This window comes from Xiphophorus hellerii, chromosome 3 (genome assembly GCF_003331165.1).
Source record: "Xiphophorus hellerii strain 12219 chromosome 3, Xiphophorus_hellerii-4.1, whole genome shotgun sequence".
Classification (NCBI taxonomy): domain Eukaryota; kingdom Metazoa; phylum Chordata; class Actinopteri; order Cyprinodontiformes; family Poeciliidae; genus Xiphophorus; species Xiphophorus hellerii.
Window position 1 is genome coordinate 13,421,102 of NC_045674.1, and position 16,800 is coordinate 13,437,901.

Consider the following 16,800-nt stretch of genomic DNA (forward strand, 5'->3'; position numbering starts at 1 on the left):
CGGAACATCAGCTGCATCCCTAACAGGATGGTAGACTCAACCTCATAAAGAAATTACTTACACGAGACCCGAAACTAAAAATCTCAGTTTTAGTTTGGATGTTTTCAATCGTTTTGAAGTCCAGATGCTGTCGGCGTGAAAGTGGTAAACATTTCTCAAGGATGCATTTAAAATGAGTTCAGGAGTTTGTTCAGTGGACAGAAAATGAAACATAGAAAGTCATTCATTATTTTGGATCTAATCTGGTTTTTATTTCAGTTTCTTGGTCTTGTTTTAAATCTGACTAAATATCTTCATTTTAGACTAGTTAGGAATAACGAAAGTTGCTTCTGTTTGTGAAATGCCAGAAATATCAGGAGACATTCTGGAACAAATATCAAAACAATCTTGATAAACAATCTGGGAAATCCAGATGATGATATCAAACCTCTGTAATCTCTGATTAATTAATGATTCATTCTCTTCATTTGAATAAACTGAAGGGCCTATGTGGATGTATTTTAAGGCTCCAAACATGTTGTTCCCCAGTATAAAATCTAAAAAAGATATCAGTATTGAATATCCTTGGGTACAATTTCCAGATGCATGAAGGCATCACATTCAGCAGTTTAAATGCAGGGTAAATACCGTGGGAATGTCCAGCTGTCTCACAAAGATGAAAGTGGTTTAGTAGAAAATGTGAGTATCAATCCCAGAACAAAATCAAAAGAAGTTGTGAAGATGCTAGCTGAAGCCGGTCAGACTAAGAGAGTGATTATCCACAGTAAAATAAGTGAAATATGTCCCACACCAACATGAGTTGAAAGGCCACTCAGAGAGGAAATGGCAACAAGGAAAAGACAAACCACATTTTCTGAATTCACTCAGGCACAATAACTTCATGATTCTAGACATGTCCTGTCCCAAAGTGTCTGACTATAATGTCCAAAATGGAAACAATAAATGCCAGATTTTATGCAGACCAAAGAAAATCAAATCTAAGATCAAAAATGTAATAATAATTGAACGATAATCTTGCATCTCAGGAAGGAGTCAGCAGCATAAATAATAAAGTAATTTTAATACCTAATTTAACTACAGACAATTTTTATGACATAAAAGTCAATAGATAAATGTAAAAATGACTTTTTGTTTTATTTATGCAAGTAAATTAGAAACATTTCTTAAAAGGAAGTTTTTTGGAGATAAAATATATTTTAATGTAAACTGAAATGTATTGAGCTATTTCTAAACCTTAGTGAAATAAAAAAGAGTTGGAAAAAGACCATTTAGCCCCTTTCACTGCGAATAAAAGTAATCAAATAAAGTCAGGATCCATCTGCAGGGGGCCTTGGGTCGTGGCGGTTTTACCTGTTCTTCATCAGTTGTCTTCAGCATGGTGTGGCAGCAGCTCTGGTGCTGTTCTGTCTCTCATCACACTCTGCAGACGAGCTCACCACCACCAACACTGATATGCTACACATTAACATGGGAACGCTAATCCATCAACATCATCAAACAGCTGCTGGCACCAGGCACCGCCGAAACCAGGGACAGTGGCAACAGGAACCTGGAGGACGAAGAACTACCAGCGAAACATTTTACCTCCAATGGAAAGCAGGCAGAGTGCTCTTGCATTATGTTTAGTATTCATTGGGGAAGTAATTTATGGTGGAGCTTCACGGCCAGCTAGTTTTGAATCTACTCAACAGAATTGGGCCCTTTTTAAAGAAGTTTGTTGTTCTCTAAAAATAAAAATAAAGGCTCATTGAGCTCTTTACCAATTCACACTTCCTCTTGTACGATGAAGGCACAGGGTTGCCATTTTATACATAAATGGTTGCAAATCAGTTTATTTCTCATGGTAGTTAAGCCTTTTGATGAATTATGGAGATCTCTCATATAATTCAGTTTAATTGTGCTCTATTTTCTCAAAACTTTATGCAACATCATGCTTGTTCCTGTTTACTGATCTCTTTCTGATCCCTTATACGTGTTTCAAGTTTTGAGCCCTTCATTAGAGGATAGCATAATCATGTGTTAGAGTGGCATAGTCAAAGTTCAGAACTAAATACAATTGAGAATCTGTGACAAAACATCAAAACTTGTATTCACGTTGAAAACTTTCAGCTTTTCAACAAGCAAAACTGACCTGCTGCTGAAACCGTGTTATTTTCCTTCCTTTTCACAATAAAAGACCCGTCTGTGTTAATCTATTTCATAAAATCCAGTTCAAATACACCAAAGTTTGTGCTTGTAACTAGGCAAAGTGTAAAAAGGTTCACTGAATGAGAATACTTTTACCAGGTAGCGTAAGACGTTGAACAAATGAGCTGGTGACAGCGTGAGAAGGCCGCCGCAGTCAGGATTTATTCCTGTCTGGTCATTTGCTTTCTCTCAGCCTTGTGTGTTCATTGTGTCACCGTTTGACCTTGTAGGCTCAGTGCACAGTGAAAAACACAGAGCCCTGAGTTGATATCAGTGATTCAGTAACCATTTTGTCTAAATGTTCTCACACGTCACAGCGACGTTGGAACAGTTTTCTTTGGCTCTCACAAATCCGGACCAGCCCTAACATGAAGTCTCTCTTCTCAGTCATCTTCCTTCATTTATTTGTTCCACTACAACAAGATTCCCTCATATCTCCTTGTGGTTTTAATTATTTCTCCCTTGAATTTCTCTGAGGAAACATGAAGGCAGCCAGGCGTATCTGCTCACCTCAGACATTTGGACCTCTCATTAGGAGCTTAAAGTGGGAAAAAAAAAAAACTTTTATAGGAAGTGAACTGCTTTGGTTGCATTTTTGGCAAGCCTAATTAGTGATAGAAAATGAAGAATCACGGACTATTCCCCATAGGCTTACTTATAAATAAAGGAAGAGTTTGAAACAATCTCTGAGTGTTTGTTTTGCTGCCAAGCAATCGAATTTTCCTAACATCTTATTTACAAGTATTTCTCACTGATTTTCCAGTCAATCTTTGCATCTGATCATGACAGAATATGGTGCAGTGTGAGCTTAAAATATGAGGAAAGTCAACAGCTGGGTGAAAACACAAACCAAACAAAAACGAAGAAGAAAAACGATAACGACAGAAAACATTGTGCAAAGATGATGCACAGATAAATCAGCCTTCAGTTCGACAACAAATTTTTCAATCAAATATGTTCTTATCTCACTTAATTGTATACCAGAGAGAATACAATACAACAAAACAGGAGTTTTCTTATTTTAAAGGAAAAATTAGAAAACTGATAGAAATAAACAGAAGGTGGTTATGCCCCTCATGGAAGCAACACATGGAGAGAACAAGAAGTCTGATAACTTTCAGAGCTGTGTTCCCCTGAAACAGATCCTGGACAGACAGGATCTGTCTGGACAGATCAATTCGATAGGAATTGATGGTTCTCAGTTCTCATCTCTGTCTTCTGCAGGGTCCAGCTGTCGAATTGCAATACATTGGCACACCTTCAACCACAGTAATGAAACGTTCTGAGGATGCTGGTAGGAAGTGATGCTTGTTTTAATTTTCTCAGAAAATGCCCAGTGGTGACCATCCAATGTATTTTATGCAAAAATACAATTTTCATGTACGTTTCTATAAATTTAGTTGAGAAACTGCACAAATGATGTCTAAAGGCTTATGTTGCTTGAGACCAAATGTTCGATGTTGTAATTTAAATAGTTTTTTTTTAAGTTTTGAAGTTTATTAGGGTCAGATTTACATGTTCATATTAATAAATTAGACTTCCACTGAAAGGTTCATTTAATTAATTGATTTAATTACAGAAACTCGTCTGTAGATGCATTACAGATGTCAAGTTCTTAAGAAAACTAGATTGTTTCATAAGAGCAGTAAGCGTGAGGCTCTACTGGGGTGTTGAGAAGTCCAGGTTGGTTTAATATGAGCCTGTGCTGCTGGTTCTGATGTTTCTCATCTTTCTCTTGCGACGCTGCAGTGGGATTTAGATCAGTAAGCTATGCTGCATTACTGGGCAGCAAACCCACTGATCACTGTGGTCTTTAAAGCAGGTGTTGGTACTTTTGGAAGAGTGGAGATGCTGTTGGAAAATTAAATCAGCTTTAGACAATGACGTTCTCTAAAATGAACAGCAGCATTGACATTGGAGTCAATAAAACACTAACAGATGTTGTGCCTCCCCAATTCATCACTGACTGTAGAAACGTCACCCTGAACCTCGTGCAACTTGAATTGTGCCTCTGTGGTTTTGATATGAACAATGTGGACCTCCACTTAGGATCCAAAGCCATCGAGTAACATGAACTAAAATAACAATAACAGATTGATCTAAAGTAAAACAGAAACCAGGTTGAGTTTACCAAATTAAGAATGAGTAAGGCAGAACACAGAAAAGAAATAATCAAAACTATGAACTCAGAAATAAACAACCCAAGACATAACAGAGGGATACCCAGACAGGATAAGTGAGACCACCGCTGCTCTACATTCGTCCCCCAAATTCTCATTTTGTGATTTCTAGTTGAAATGCAAAATATACTTTAACCTGGAAACAGAATTTAGGATGAACAAGCAACAGTTCAACAGTTTTTCTCTTTGGCCTAGGCAACATATTTCTGATAATATCATTAGTTCAGGAGTGGTTAAACGTGATAGTCTGGCGACTCAGAGTTCTGGATATGTCTGTCAGTGGTAACTCAGGAAGCACAGACTTCAGACACAAGCCCACAACTCATGAATCTCTTTCAAACCCTTGCATGGGCTTCACTTCACAATCCTCACAAGGCTTTTATTATCCCTTTTATCTCCCCAACTTTTCCTACTGCACTTTTTCCTTCCACTCAACTTATTACAAACATGTCTGGATACTGTCTGTGAACTACTGTCTTACTTAGCAATGACCTGCTGCGTCAATCACTATCTGCCGTCAAACAGTCCTACCTCTGCTTACAGTTTATAACATGACAAAATTTGTGCTTCAAAAGGATTTCATGTAATATTCTACACTTCAAAAACTGAAATAAGGATTCTCATTAAATGGAAGTGATTATAATCAAGATAGCACAAATAAGTGCTTAAAATAATCCTTTTTTTTAATTGCTTAATTAAATAACTTTCTTAGTGATAAAATTAGTTAGGCTTAAAAATCAAAGTCCTTCAGCCAAAAAATGCATAGGTACAGGACAAAAAAAGAGAAAAAGCTGCAAAGGTTCACAGAAAATTTTAAAGAGATCTTCGGAAATCTTGAACACATGGATTGTTTTTATCCTCGTATCCATCATTGTAATTTCCCCCTTACTTTCTGTGAGTTCGTACATTTTGTTTACTGAAAGTTTTATCATGTTTATGCATAAAGAGCAGGAAAGACCAACTAAATTTAAGTGAATAAATTGCACCCAGAACATTAATGTGAGTCCCTTTAGATGTGACGAGATACTAAATGATGCCGATTATGTCGACGTTGATACTGCCGACACTGTGCAGCTCTAAAGTCTGACTCATTGAAAGCAAGCCGAAAGAAACGAGGAATGACTCAACATTTTGGTGCTGGCAGGAGGCCTAAAGGATCTTACTGCTCTTCACTTTAACAAGATCATACTTTTCACAAAAAAACAATAAACCCAATGTGAAAATTAACGCACCCAGAAAGAAACTTTGCAGAGTGAAAGAGAGAAACTCTTTGACCACAGCCAGAGCTGCTGGTAGAGGCAGAGGCTTAAAGGGCAGCATGACATTGAGAGTTAATTAGACAAACTAAACGTACATTCCTGCATCTCTTATTAGGAAAAGCTGCATATTCATAAGAAACACACAAGCAAACTTTTCCTCTATGTGTTCATAAGACTGGTAAATAAGAATCTGTGTGTACTGAAGGTTAACAAGAGCAAAGCCCTGTCCTGTAGCACAAGGTTAACGATAAAATCTGACCCACTCACTGATCAGCAGATAAGCACACACACATTCCAAGAGCGTGTATATCTCCATATGCATACACTAATTAACCGGCACAATAACAATCCCATGGCTCATCCAAACACTGCTCAAGCTGTCATGTTTTAATTAAGGCAAGTCGGAGCCAAAAGGGGGAAAACACATAAAACCGAACAATGCAACTTTACACCGAGTAACTCAGCAACTCTAAACCACAGGGATCATTCTGTTCACATTAACTTGATAATATTAAAAAAATATATGAGAGGAATTTTAAACACTAGAAAGGTAAATAAAACTTGATGATTCGTTCAAAAATCAAAATCACATCTGTTTGTGCTAAAAAGTTTATACTCTAAGAGAGAGATGTCCAAAAAATCCACATGGACACAAATCATCAAGTTGTAAATGGTCATTGGCCACAAAAATATGATTTTTGCTAAATTAAAAATATTCCTCAACAATAAACTATACATGCAACATTTGAGTGAAACAAAGAAACTCATTTTTGAAGGAAAGGATTTGTAAATCATTGCAGATCCAAAACATCAAAAGGATTTTGTAGTTTTGCTTCATTAAATAAAAAAAGAAGAAAAAAATAATTTAGTTTTCAAACTAAAGGATTTTTTGCAGGGGTTCAGCTGATTTTTATTGTCTTGTTTATTCTGAAAGACAAGAAACGTTTTCCAGTCGGTCTTTCCTTAATAATGTTTGCCATATTAAACCAGGTTTAAAAATTAATTCAGTGCAGATTTGGGTCCTCCCAGGTCTGCTTCTGAGTAAAAACAGATGGATATTTGTGGTCCTATTTACTATAAAATTAAAAAGAAAGCAAGTTTAGACTTTTAACAGACATACATTTGCGTCGTCACTAATATTTTAATGAAAGAAGAAGTTTCCAACCTCATCTGTGCTGTGCTGGTGGATGAGGTGCCATATGTACCATTCTTGAGTTGCTTCCAGGGGCCTCAGTGGGACTTTGGACAACCTCGCTCTAAGAGGAAACCAGTTAAATTACAAAGTCAGACTTACCAGAAACTGATCTATATTCAGAACCGTCTCAAACGTGTTGATACGCTCTCTCATCTTTCCTGTCGCTTTTCCTCTAAGCTGCTCCTGTTGCTCAGTCTCCAGCTTCTCTCCAACTTGCAGCAAGCAGTCTGGAATTCTGTCTTACATCTGTCCTTTGCTGTCTTTGACCATGTGGAGGACAAACACCGAATCTGCCTCTGCACTGTACTGCAACCACAGTGAGTGACAGGTATGGTGAGAGCTGCACGCACACACTGAGGGGGAAGCAGCAGAGGTTAATACGGCCACTTGAAGGTTGACAATAAAGTGTCAGCAGCTCTTAATTCAGAGGGGAAGTCTCTGAGTCAGGCGGCCGATCCAGCAGCGTCCTGCAGCGAGATTATAAATGTTACCAGGATCTGAGCTGCAGGTATGAAAATAATACCTGCTGACTGAGTTGTGTCCAGTCTGCATGGGGCTGGCTGCATTTTACTGTAAGCACCTTCAGCATTGATGAAATGTTTCCCTAAACCTTGATTTATCTCTGCTGTGATAAACATCTGATCTTTATTTTGTTTCCCTAAACTCTTCTGGCACTGATTTCTGTTTTATCAGACTAAAAACATGCAAAATGACAGAATATTGAGCTACTTGAAAAGTTTGGTGTTATAAACTTGCTGTTTGGTCAAGCGTTTTCCTTTTCTTAGATAAAACTTTTCTCATATAATAACATAACAAAATTTGTTCATTTGAGGGATTTCTGAAAAGCAAAAGAAACTGGAGTTTTTAGACTTATGCAGATGCAGTCAGAGCAAAAATTAAAGTAGTTTCTTTTTCACTTCTACGGCCTTATTGACCAGGACGTAATGAAGTTATGTAATCCTACCAAGCTTACAATTACTTAAATGTGACTGAGTATATTCCACAACTAAAAGCTTGGTAAGCCACTTTTATGCATGTCAATGAAGTCAACACTATGATGAGTTTGTGCTGGTTTGGTTTTAATCAAACATCTCTACTTTAGACTCCTCTGTCAAATTGACTTTTTTCCAGAAATCTTGTTTATACAAATGCAACTTTGAGAGAAGATGCTTTATGCTTCTGCTTAGTCTCCTTTCAGCTGTTTTGTCCTAAAACTTTGCAGTAGAATATGAGCATGTCTTCTGGTTTGACGATTTTTCTGAGCATTAAATGGTCAGACCTTGGAGTGAAGTTGCTCACATGTCTACTATTACTGAGATTGGAAAGTTGTCTTGTCTATATCAGCAAAATGCAAATAAATCCAGCTTTTGTTGAGGTAATCACAATTGCTGATGATCAGATAAATAAGTGTTTTGGATTAACAACATCTGGATCCTCCACAATGGCATGTTGTTAAGGTAGATTTTACATTATGTTGTATTGTCTTATGATCATAAAAACTGGAATTTATGTAACTGAGGTTAAATGTACGTGATTTTATTGAGGTATGAGGATTGAAATATTATTTAAGTCTTACTTTCAGGGATCTTTGAGGGCTGCTGGTCTTTTTTGCAATACCAAAACTGTCACTTGCCAGCAATGTCTGTCTGAAAGAAAACATTTTTCTCCAGCGGACTCCAAATACACTCTATACAAGGCTCTGTGAGTCAGTCAAGTGAGGGTACACAGGACAAAGTAAGAGCAAAACCTTAGAGCACACTGGTACTGGCTGTGTTTTATCCAGCAAATACTGGTGGGCTCCAGTTACTCTATAAAAGAACTGAAACAAAAACACTTAGTGTTTCTAAAGACTCCAGCTTGACCCAGCTCACTTCACCTCATTTATAATGTCTACTGAGCAGAATCTCTTCCAAAAGTGTCTTGATCTCCACAAGCATGAAATAATGAACAGTTTGTTATTCCCCCCCAAAAAAACTTCTGATTGTAACTTCTAACACTTACAAAAACCTGATCCACAAGTTTCTTTAAGCTTGCCTGATGACAAGTTGTTTTGACCTTGATGACGCGGCTCAAAAGTAAGGACATTTATACTTGGTCAATTATTTCTTTGCCGTAAAAACTTTTCTTGGCAATAAATCCTGTTGCGTTGCAAAGTCTGTTTATTTCCCCTCTTTAGGGGACACATTTGCAAAGAAAATGCATGTGCAAGTTCAGCAGCTGAGCTGCGGGAGGTTTATCTGAGGGTGGAGAACATAGATTATTAGCCTGAGGCATGCTGCTCCTGTCAGAGTGAACAACACAACCACACTAGCTGACGTGCAACAAAAGCTTTTTGAAGAAAACGGAGTGTGACCAAAGGTAGAGGTGCCAGGCTGTTTGTACAATTCTCACACTCATTGCTAAGACTTCTGTATGTTGGAAGAACAGTACATGGACTAAATATTTAATAGTGGTTTTCTAATAAAAATTAACCAATCAAATCACCCCATCACACCTACAAACACACTCACATTCATACCAATTGATTGTGAACTTGCGACACATTGAGAGAACCAAACTCACAACTTTTGAATTGCAAGATAAATGCGCTGCCTGCAGTCTGAGACCAATAGAAAGTACTCCTGAATCAGGACTGCAATACACGATACCTAGATCTGTAGACAAGTTAAGTGGGTTAACTTTCAGATCACAACTCATCAGACTCACCAGACAACTACTCTTCCCAATAAGTCACAGCTACTCCCACTAACAAATCGTCAAATAGCCGATATGTTATGTATGTGTCAACTTTACTTATAAAGCATACTTAAAAACAATCGCCGTACAAGAAAACCAATAAACAAAAGATTTATTTTAAAAAATCTGCAAGAAAAATGAGAAATTACATTAAAAAGGTGAAACATTACCAAACAAATGTTTTTTTACTTATTTGTTAAAACTATGTCATGACAATTTGTTATGAAACAGATAATCTGTGAAAAAATCGAGCTCCTCCACCATCCAAGTATCAACCAATTAAAGCCAGGAGGAAGGTCTTAGCGCTATCAATCAATCATGTGAACATGCCGCTAAATGTGCTAATGGTGGATAAACAATTTATGTCACAGGAAAACTGTTTATCAGTGGTCATGCTAACCAGTCTTAGCATTCCTGGAAGATTCTGCTAACGGGGAGAAGGTGTATCATAGCAGAGAGCAAGGCGAGGGAGTGCCACACACATAGGCATGATTGACTGGGAAAAGGCAGAGGATTTTAATCTGTTTCACTCTATACTGTCACGACACGGTGACATTTAAATACTTTTTATAAGTTAAATACTGCACCTGTCTTTAGTTTTGCTTTAAAGTGGAAGACTGTTCTTAAGCGTCTTCCTTATTGATCAATCTATATTGAAAGACCTTCAGGAAGAATACAGCAGATGATCTAAGAGATCTACAAATAGAATATGGACCTAGAAGTTCTGAAATACATATTTTGGGGTCAAGCCATATTTAGTGCCTTATAAACAATAGATGATGCCAAACAGTAGTTAGCAGCAGGAAAAGCTGTTCAGCATAGGCAGAAAAGTTTTAGTCAATTGGTAGAATGAACTAAAATTAATAATGAAACTAATTTATTCAAATTAGTTCATTCAAACTGGATTTGAATTTAAATCTTTATTGTTATAATTGACCTAAATCGGATGTGATGGTTTGAATTTTGTTGAGATTAAAATTATTTTGAATTACTATTACATAAACAAACTGAGGACAAAACACTCAGATTGGAGAATGTCTTAAATTTTAATTTTTTTTTGTTGATTTTATTGTTCAGATCAGGAAAACATAACATGTAGAATATATCCTGAGTGTAACTTTAATGTTTGTTTCACCTTCTTATCTTATCCCCAATATGAACACTTTTAAAATATGTTAGAGATACATTTATACAACTTTGATGTTTGAATTAAAAAGTGAATTTTATGGAGCTTTTTTTTCCTAATCAGTAACTTGATTAGATTAAGATTTAACTTTTAATTTGATCTCACATTAGCTGTTCGGTCTGATTTGTTTTCTCTACCACACTTTCCTTTTATTCCACCCTTAAGCCTCAGTGGCATCATAAATCAACCTGCAGTCTCAGTTTACAGGAAGCATTTCACTTGTTTTTCCACCCACCACGCTTCTCTAAAGTTTTCCCTCATTTGAAACCTGATTTTTGAAATGCCACAAGTGGTTTCTGTCCAAGCCGTCTCACCTGCGTCTGAACTCTCCCGGCAACCTTTCACCTTTCTGCCCTTCTGTTCCCCTCATCAAACTTTCCCTCTCACCACCCTGTGTCTTCATCCATCCAACCAACCCCACTCCCGAGCTGAAACCTTACTCGCTGATAATTTTAGCAAGCGTGTGACCCAATGTTCACTGACACACTTCTGTTTCTCTCTCTCTAACGGTTTGTCGTGGTTTTTTTTTTTTTTACCCTGCCCGTCTCTCCCAGGAGGCTTTTCCTCCGGACAGGTGGTGCATTTTAACCTTTGCACCAAACAATGGCAGGTTATTGACACTATCTCATAATGTGGTGTCTGATCTCGAAGCTATTGATGTAACGATGTCATTATAGCATCATAACCATGTCCGTAATTGAAAAAAACATCCAGTGACAGCCACACCGTGTGAAGTTTAATGGCTTAATCGTCCACATCCCAGTCGTTCCAGCGTGTGAGACATTTGGCAGGTGAGCGATATCCCCCCGCATTTAGTGGCCCGTATTATTGGAGACTTGTGAGATCTGTTTCACTGATCTGCTCCTCATACAGCCTCATTTTAGACCAAGCAATTCACATGAACCGTAGCACACAACCAGCTGTATCAAGTCGGGCTCAAAACTACAGTTCATGTGCGTCTGGAGAGCACCAATAAGCAGCACTGTGTTCTCGCCACCCTGCTCGAATGTATCTGTCAGCGTCCTGAGGGTCCACAGAGGGAGCTTCCTCTTTGTTAAGGTCAGGGGTCGATGACAGCGGTGTCTCCTGGTGGAAGTTAACACAACACTCCCAACCCGGCATGCTTTAATTTGCTGATTTACAGGTCAAAGGACATCCAAACTGAAGTGAAACAGAGCAAAAACTCAACATTTTTTTATGTTTGAGTTGAAATTCCTTGACTACAAATTATTACTTTCCATTCTCTAAATATTCCCTAACAAAAAAGTTAAAAAATAATAATTAAATTGCAACAATTACAATGAAAAAAGTGTTGGTGGCTCTCTGAGACATTTTAGAATTGCACACCTTCACTGGATGCTGCTCTGCCAATTTATTGATTGTAGCTCATTTTAAATTTAGTGGAGAGAAATACATTATTACTTTCATAAACAACTTAATTTTAGCTTTGAATTTAGCATTTTAGCAGATGCTTTAGAAAACGTTTATTATTTATGCAGCAGAAGCTCCTCACACATACAAAATCTGTACTCTAAATATTTCTTCAACAAATATTAAAAGGGTTAGCCACCACTTAAACACATGGCCCTCCATATTTATAAAATAAATGTGTCTTATTTATCCCAGTAGTTCAACCTCACAGTGTTATGTTAGAATAACTCCAGAGGGTGAAACACTTTAAACCTCTTTTTTTGTCACGATTCAACTGTAGCCACAAAAAATTTTATTCAAATTCAAATTTATGTTTGGAAAAAAACACAAGTATCAAAGAATCGAGAAGAGGGAGGAAAATAATACAGAATACTCAACATTTTCTCATAAAAATCTTAAAATCTCATTATTTTGTTTTCAGACCCCCTATACTTTGTCAATATTTTGAAGAAACCCATATCCTCTGCAATAACAGCAGGAAGTCTTTAGGTGTTTGTTTCTATCAGCTTTTGAGCACATGAACCAAACTCGAGGCCCGTGGGCCAAATCCGGCCCACTATAGCTTTTTGGGTGGCCCTGTAGATTCTAGACTAAAATCTAAATGTGCTTAAATATTATGTTATCAATCAAATCAATGCAGTTTTTAATCTGTTTACTGGCAAACTATATCAATCAGTCCCTCCGGTGTCTTGAGAATTATTGTGAAAATTCATGCAAAATCAATAAATTCCCGCACTTTTTTGCCCGAATAATTGGGAGTTTATTGCAAATTTCTCTCAAAAATTGTCAAAAACTTTCTTACTTGTACAAAACAGCTGTCTAAGCTTTAATTGATGTTAGGTTATAGTCCATGATCTGTTACAGCGAGTAATAAAAAGTTGCAGTTACCGTCATAAATAAGTGCAAATATCAAAAATATTTCCAAATTAGTACCACAAACACTATTTGGTGCAAAAAAGAATCACAAAGTCGTGGAGGGACTGAAAAGATGTTCATTGATACTTTAACAGTTTGTGAACAGATTTTATCAATACATTCGGCACAACCGGCCCTTTAAGAGCATTCACGATTTTGATTTGGCCCAAAACGAAAATGAGTTTGACCCCCTAATCTAGAGACTGGAATTTTTAGTTCCTCTTTTCCTCCCTTTACATTTATTCACCACTTTATGCAGAAAGTCCCAATGAAACTCTTTCAGTGATGATCATTGACCAAATCTCAATATGAACACTGCATTTAGCAGCTGAAATGCAAGTTTTATTAAACAGTTTATCTTATTCTCTTTCTCTGAGCTGCAAAAACAAATCTGCGAGTCGACCTGAAAACACACACTACCTCCTTCTGCTCCAGATCAATAAATGAGTCATATTATGACAACCCATTAACAGCTCCACACATCAAACCCTCCGAGGCTTTTAATTCCTTCCGGACGCCACAGCAGAGTTTGCACCTGAGAAAGAGAGGAGTGTCACGTCATTGAAACGTTCGGCTTGTAAATAGAGTGACAAATTGAGATTTCTTATTTATATCTGACTTGCGGGTCTTATAGGGGTTCATGGAGACGGGTCGGGGGTTAGAGATTCTCTTCAGGCGACGGGCCAGGAAAATAAGAAGAACTGTGTCTCTGCTTACTTTGTCATTTACAAATTTGTTCGCTCTCCACCCAGCTGCTCCGGGCCGTGACTGCTCATTATCTTGTCTTATAATTCACAATCAAAGCTGCAGGAAGGGACAGTTTGAAGCTGTGAGCCCATTATGTCTGCAGCAGCAACACGCTGGATGAAAATAAGAAAGTCTGCAGTGCCCTCACAGAATAACCCCGGATGAGCGTTTTAACAGATGACATCGTGACATGGCCACATCTCAGCATGTATAGCTAACCTGTCTGCTCAGGTTTCCCGTATACAGTATTTATAACCACCAATACTTAAAAGGCTGCAGGATGAGTGGGAGTACAGGTGCTACAAAGAAATCAATTTTTTCCAGGATATAACCAGGGAAAGGTAAGAGTTCAAGTAGTGACTCAGCATGTAAAAAAAGAAAAACAATGGTATTATAACGCCTGTTTATTGTTGAGATGACTTTCCATTTACTGGTTTCACTCTGGTGTTGTGGGCGTTATAAAGCTACGGGTTTGTTAATGTGCTTGATACTAAGTCCTGCTTAGAAAAGAAGCAAAAAGACAGCAGATGGGGAGTACTGTTTGTACAAGAGGCCATGAAAAGTAGCTATTGTGATAAAACATGGAGGACAATTGAAAGAAAGTGAGCAAAAGCAACAAACTTCACATGAAAGTAACTAGAAAAGGAAAAACTGGCGAGTCAAGCTGTAGAGAAAGCAGGTGTGGAGACGGACCATGAGGATGTGAGGATGTGAGAGGAGGTAAAGGTAGAAACACCTACCAGGGTCTGCTGGTATCTCAGAGCCTTCCTTTGCGACGCATCTGCAGCCATTGACGCGCTGTCACTGATCCAAAAATAACCTCGCTGGACACCCCAGCATTTCCAACGGCGTTGTCAAACACCATGCACCGCGCAGTCTTATACGTACACTCTTCACACCAGGTCAAATAAGCACACAAACATCTTCTGCTTCTCAGTCTCCTGGCTGAGGAGAGCGAAACACTAAGCGGATGAGACGACTGGTGGAGGCGCTCCTCTCCTGATGGTCCAGAGGCTGTGAGCGGCCCGGCTCCACTTCAGGACTGACAGACAGAAATGAGACGGACAGACAAAGCAGAGCAAAGCCATCTGATGAGGCAGAGAGGGACACAGCTCTTTCCTTTATTAGAACTGCAGACACCTAATAACACACACACACACACACACCCCAACAGAACTTGTTGCTCCTGCAGCACCCTCCCTACCAGCCAACCATTAGGGGTGTGTGTGTGTGTGTTTATGTGTGTCTGGATGGCCTGTTCTTGTTTGGACACCGGCGGTGGTGGGGGGTGGTAGCTGGAAGGGCACCCCTCACCACAGGGCTGCCCCTGCAACGTGAGTGAGAAGGCGCACATGACACCCCCTATGACAGCTCACACCTTACCAGCCAATGCAGCGAGGCATTTCCCCCTTACCCTCACATGCTGGGGCAGCGCCCTCATCCTTAAATGTACCCTAACACAGCAAACACTCAACCTGAAGAACCCCGCCTGTAAAGCCCTCTGCATGTTCCTGAACCTTGCAGCTGGCGCAGGTAATCCAGATGGAAAACTCAGTGGCCTCATATCCTGAGAGACGACATCCCAATCAGACAAACACATCCTGATCTCTCTCTAAACTTTGGAATGGAACCAGAGATGGACAAACCGACTGGGGCTTCGTCTGAGTTAAGGGGGCGCTGCTTCGGTCTATTATCGGTCAGGCTGCCGTAGGGCACCTGTGGCTACCATTGAGTAGCTTACCACCATCAGCGTGCGGGGGTGTGCGTGAATGAGTGAATGACTGACCGTAGTGTAAAGCGCTTTGGGGTTCTCTGAACTTAAAGTTCAAGCCATTTACCATTTTGTGGTGAAGAAAGAGCTGAGCCAATAAGCAAAGCTCTCCATTTACTGGTCCGTCTTCGTTTTCACCTATGGTCATGACATGTGGATGATGACCAAAAGACCAAGAGATTCCACATAAAAGCGCCCCAAATGAGCTCCCTCAGGAGGGTGGTTAGATAGGCTGAGGAGCTATCTAACCACTGCTTATCAGCTGAGGTGGTCCGAGCATTTGATCAGGATGCCCTCTGAGCCCCTCGCTTTGGAGGTTTTCCAAGCATAACCCTGGAAAAGACTCCAGGGAAGATCCAGAACCTGGTGGAGGGACTATGCATCCTGTCCGGTCTGGGAACCCTTAAGGTCCTCCAAAATGAGCTGGACGACGTCACTGGGTAGAAATGTTTGGGTTTTCATCCTGGACTTGTTGCTCCCATGACCCAGTCTTGGATTAGTGGAAGCCAATGGCTGGATAGATAAACGAAAATATCACAACATGAGCAGTTATCAAATATCTTACTATAGTATATATGATACATTAATAATTAATTATTAAATATTTTTCTTTTGGCAAAGGAACATTTTAATCTCAATCTCTGCATCCAAAGTGAAAAGAAACAGTTTGTTTCTGCAACTCTTACTGTCATTTTATGCACATGGGATCCACACTGAAATTCAACTAAAGGCAGCTGGGGGACTCTAACCTTTCTAGTTGGAATTTCAAATTTAGTAAGACTTCTATTTGATTTAATTTCAATAGAAAATGTTGACTTTCAAGTGAAATTTGAACAATATCTGGAAGCAACTACCGTACAACGTAGACCAACAAAGACCTGGTAGATTCATCATTCTTGAGTTGATCATTTGCTGCATGACAAATTTCCACCTACCAGCTCAAGGAATCACTTTGTTGCTGCCAAAACACTATTTTATATCCACTAAACTCTGTTCTTTGGCATTTGTCATAGATTTAACTAAAAAAATACCACACACAAATGTGTCTCATTATAAAATGATCCAACACAATACTGGTTCATCCTTTGAATTCAGCTTTTTTCTACCAAATTGATTCATCTGTCAGAGGTGAATGGGCTTAAAAATTACAGCATTCCTCTAAAAAAATAAGGTCAGATACTTGACAGAAAATA

General features: G+C 38.8%; 1 protein-coding gene across 4 annotated transcripts in view; it reads right to left on the reverse strand.

Annotated features, from left to right (window-relative positions):
• The window catches only part of clcn1b (chloride channel, voltage-sensitive 1b), a 35,712-nt gene extending 19,679 nt beyond the window's left edge, over window positions 1-16,033 (reverse strand). For 2 of the 4 annotated variants that reach the window (XM_032555910.1, XM_032555895.1), the window contains exon 1: window positions 14,577-16,033. In XM_032555910.1, the coding sequence (XP_032411801.1) occupies window positions 14,577-14,627 (51 nt within the window). In that variant the 5' untranslated portion in view covers window positions 14,628-16,033. Of the gene's footprint in view, window positions 1-1,350; window positions 1,642-14,576 lie in introns of those variants that run through there. The other 2 variants (XM_032555887.1, XM_032555902.1) reach the window with 2 other exon arrangements.
• Window positions 16,034-16,800: the final 767 nt, after the last annotated feature.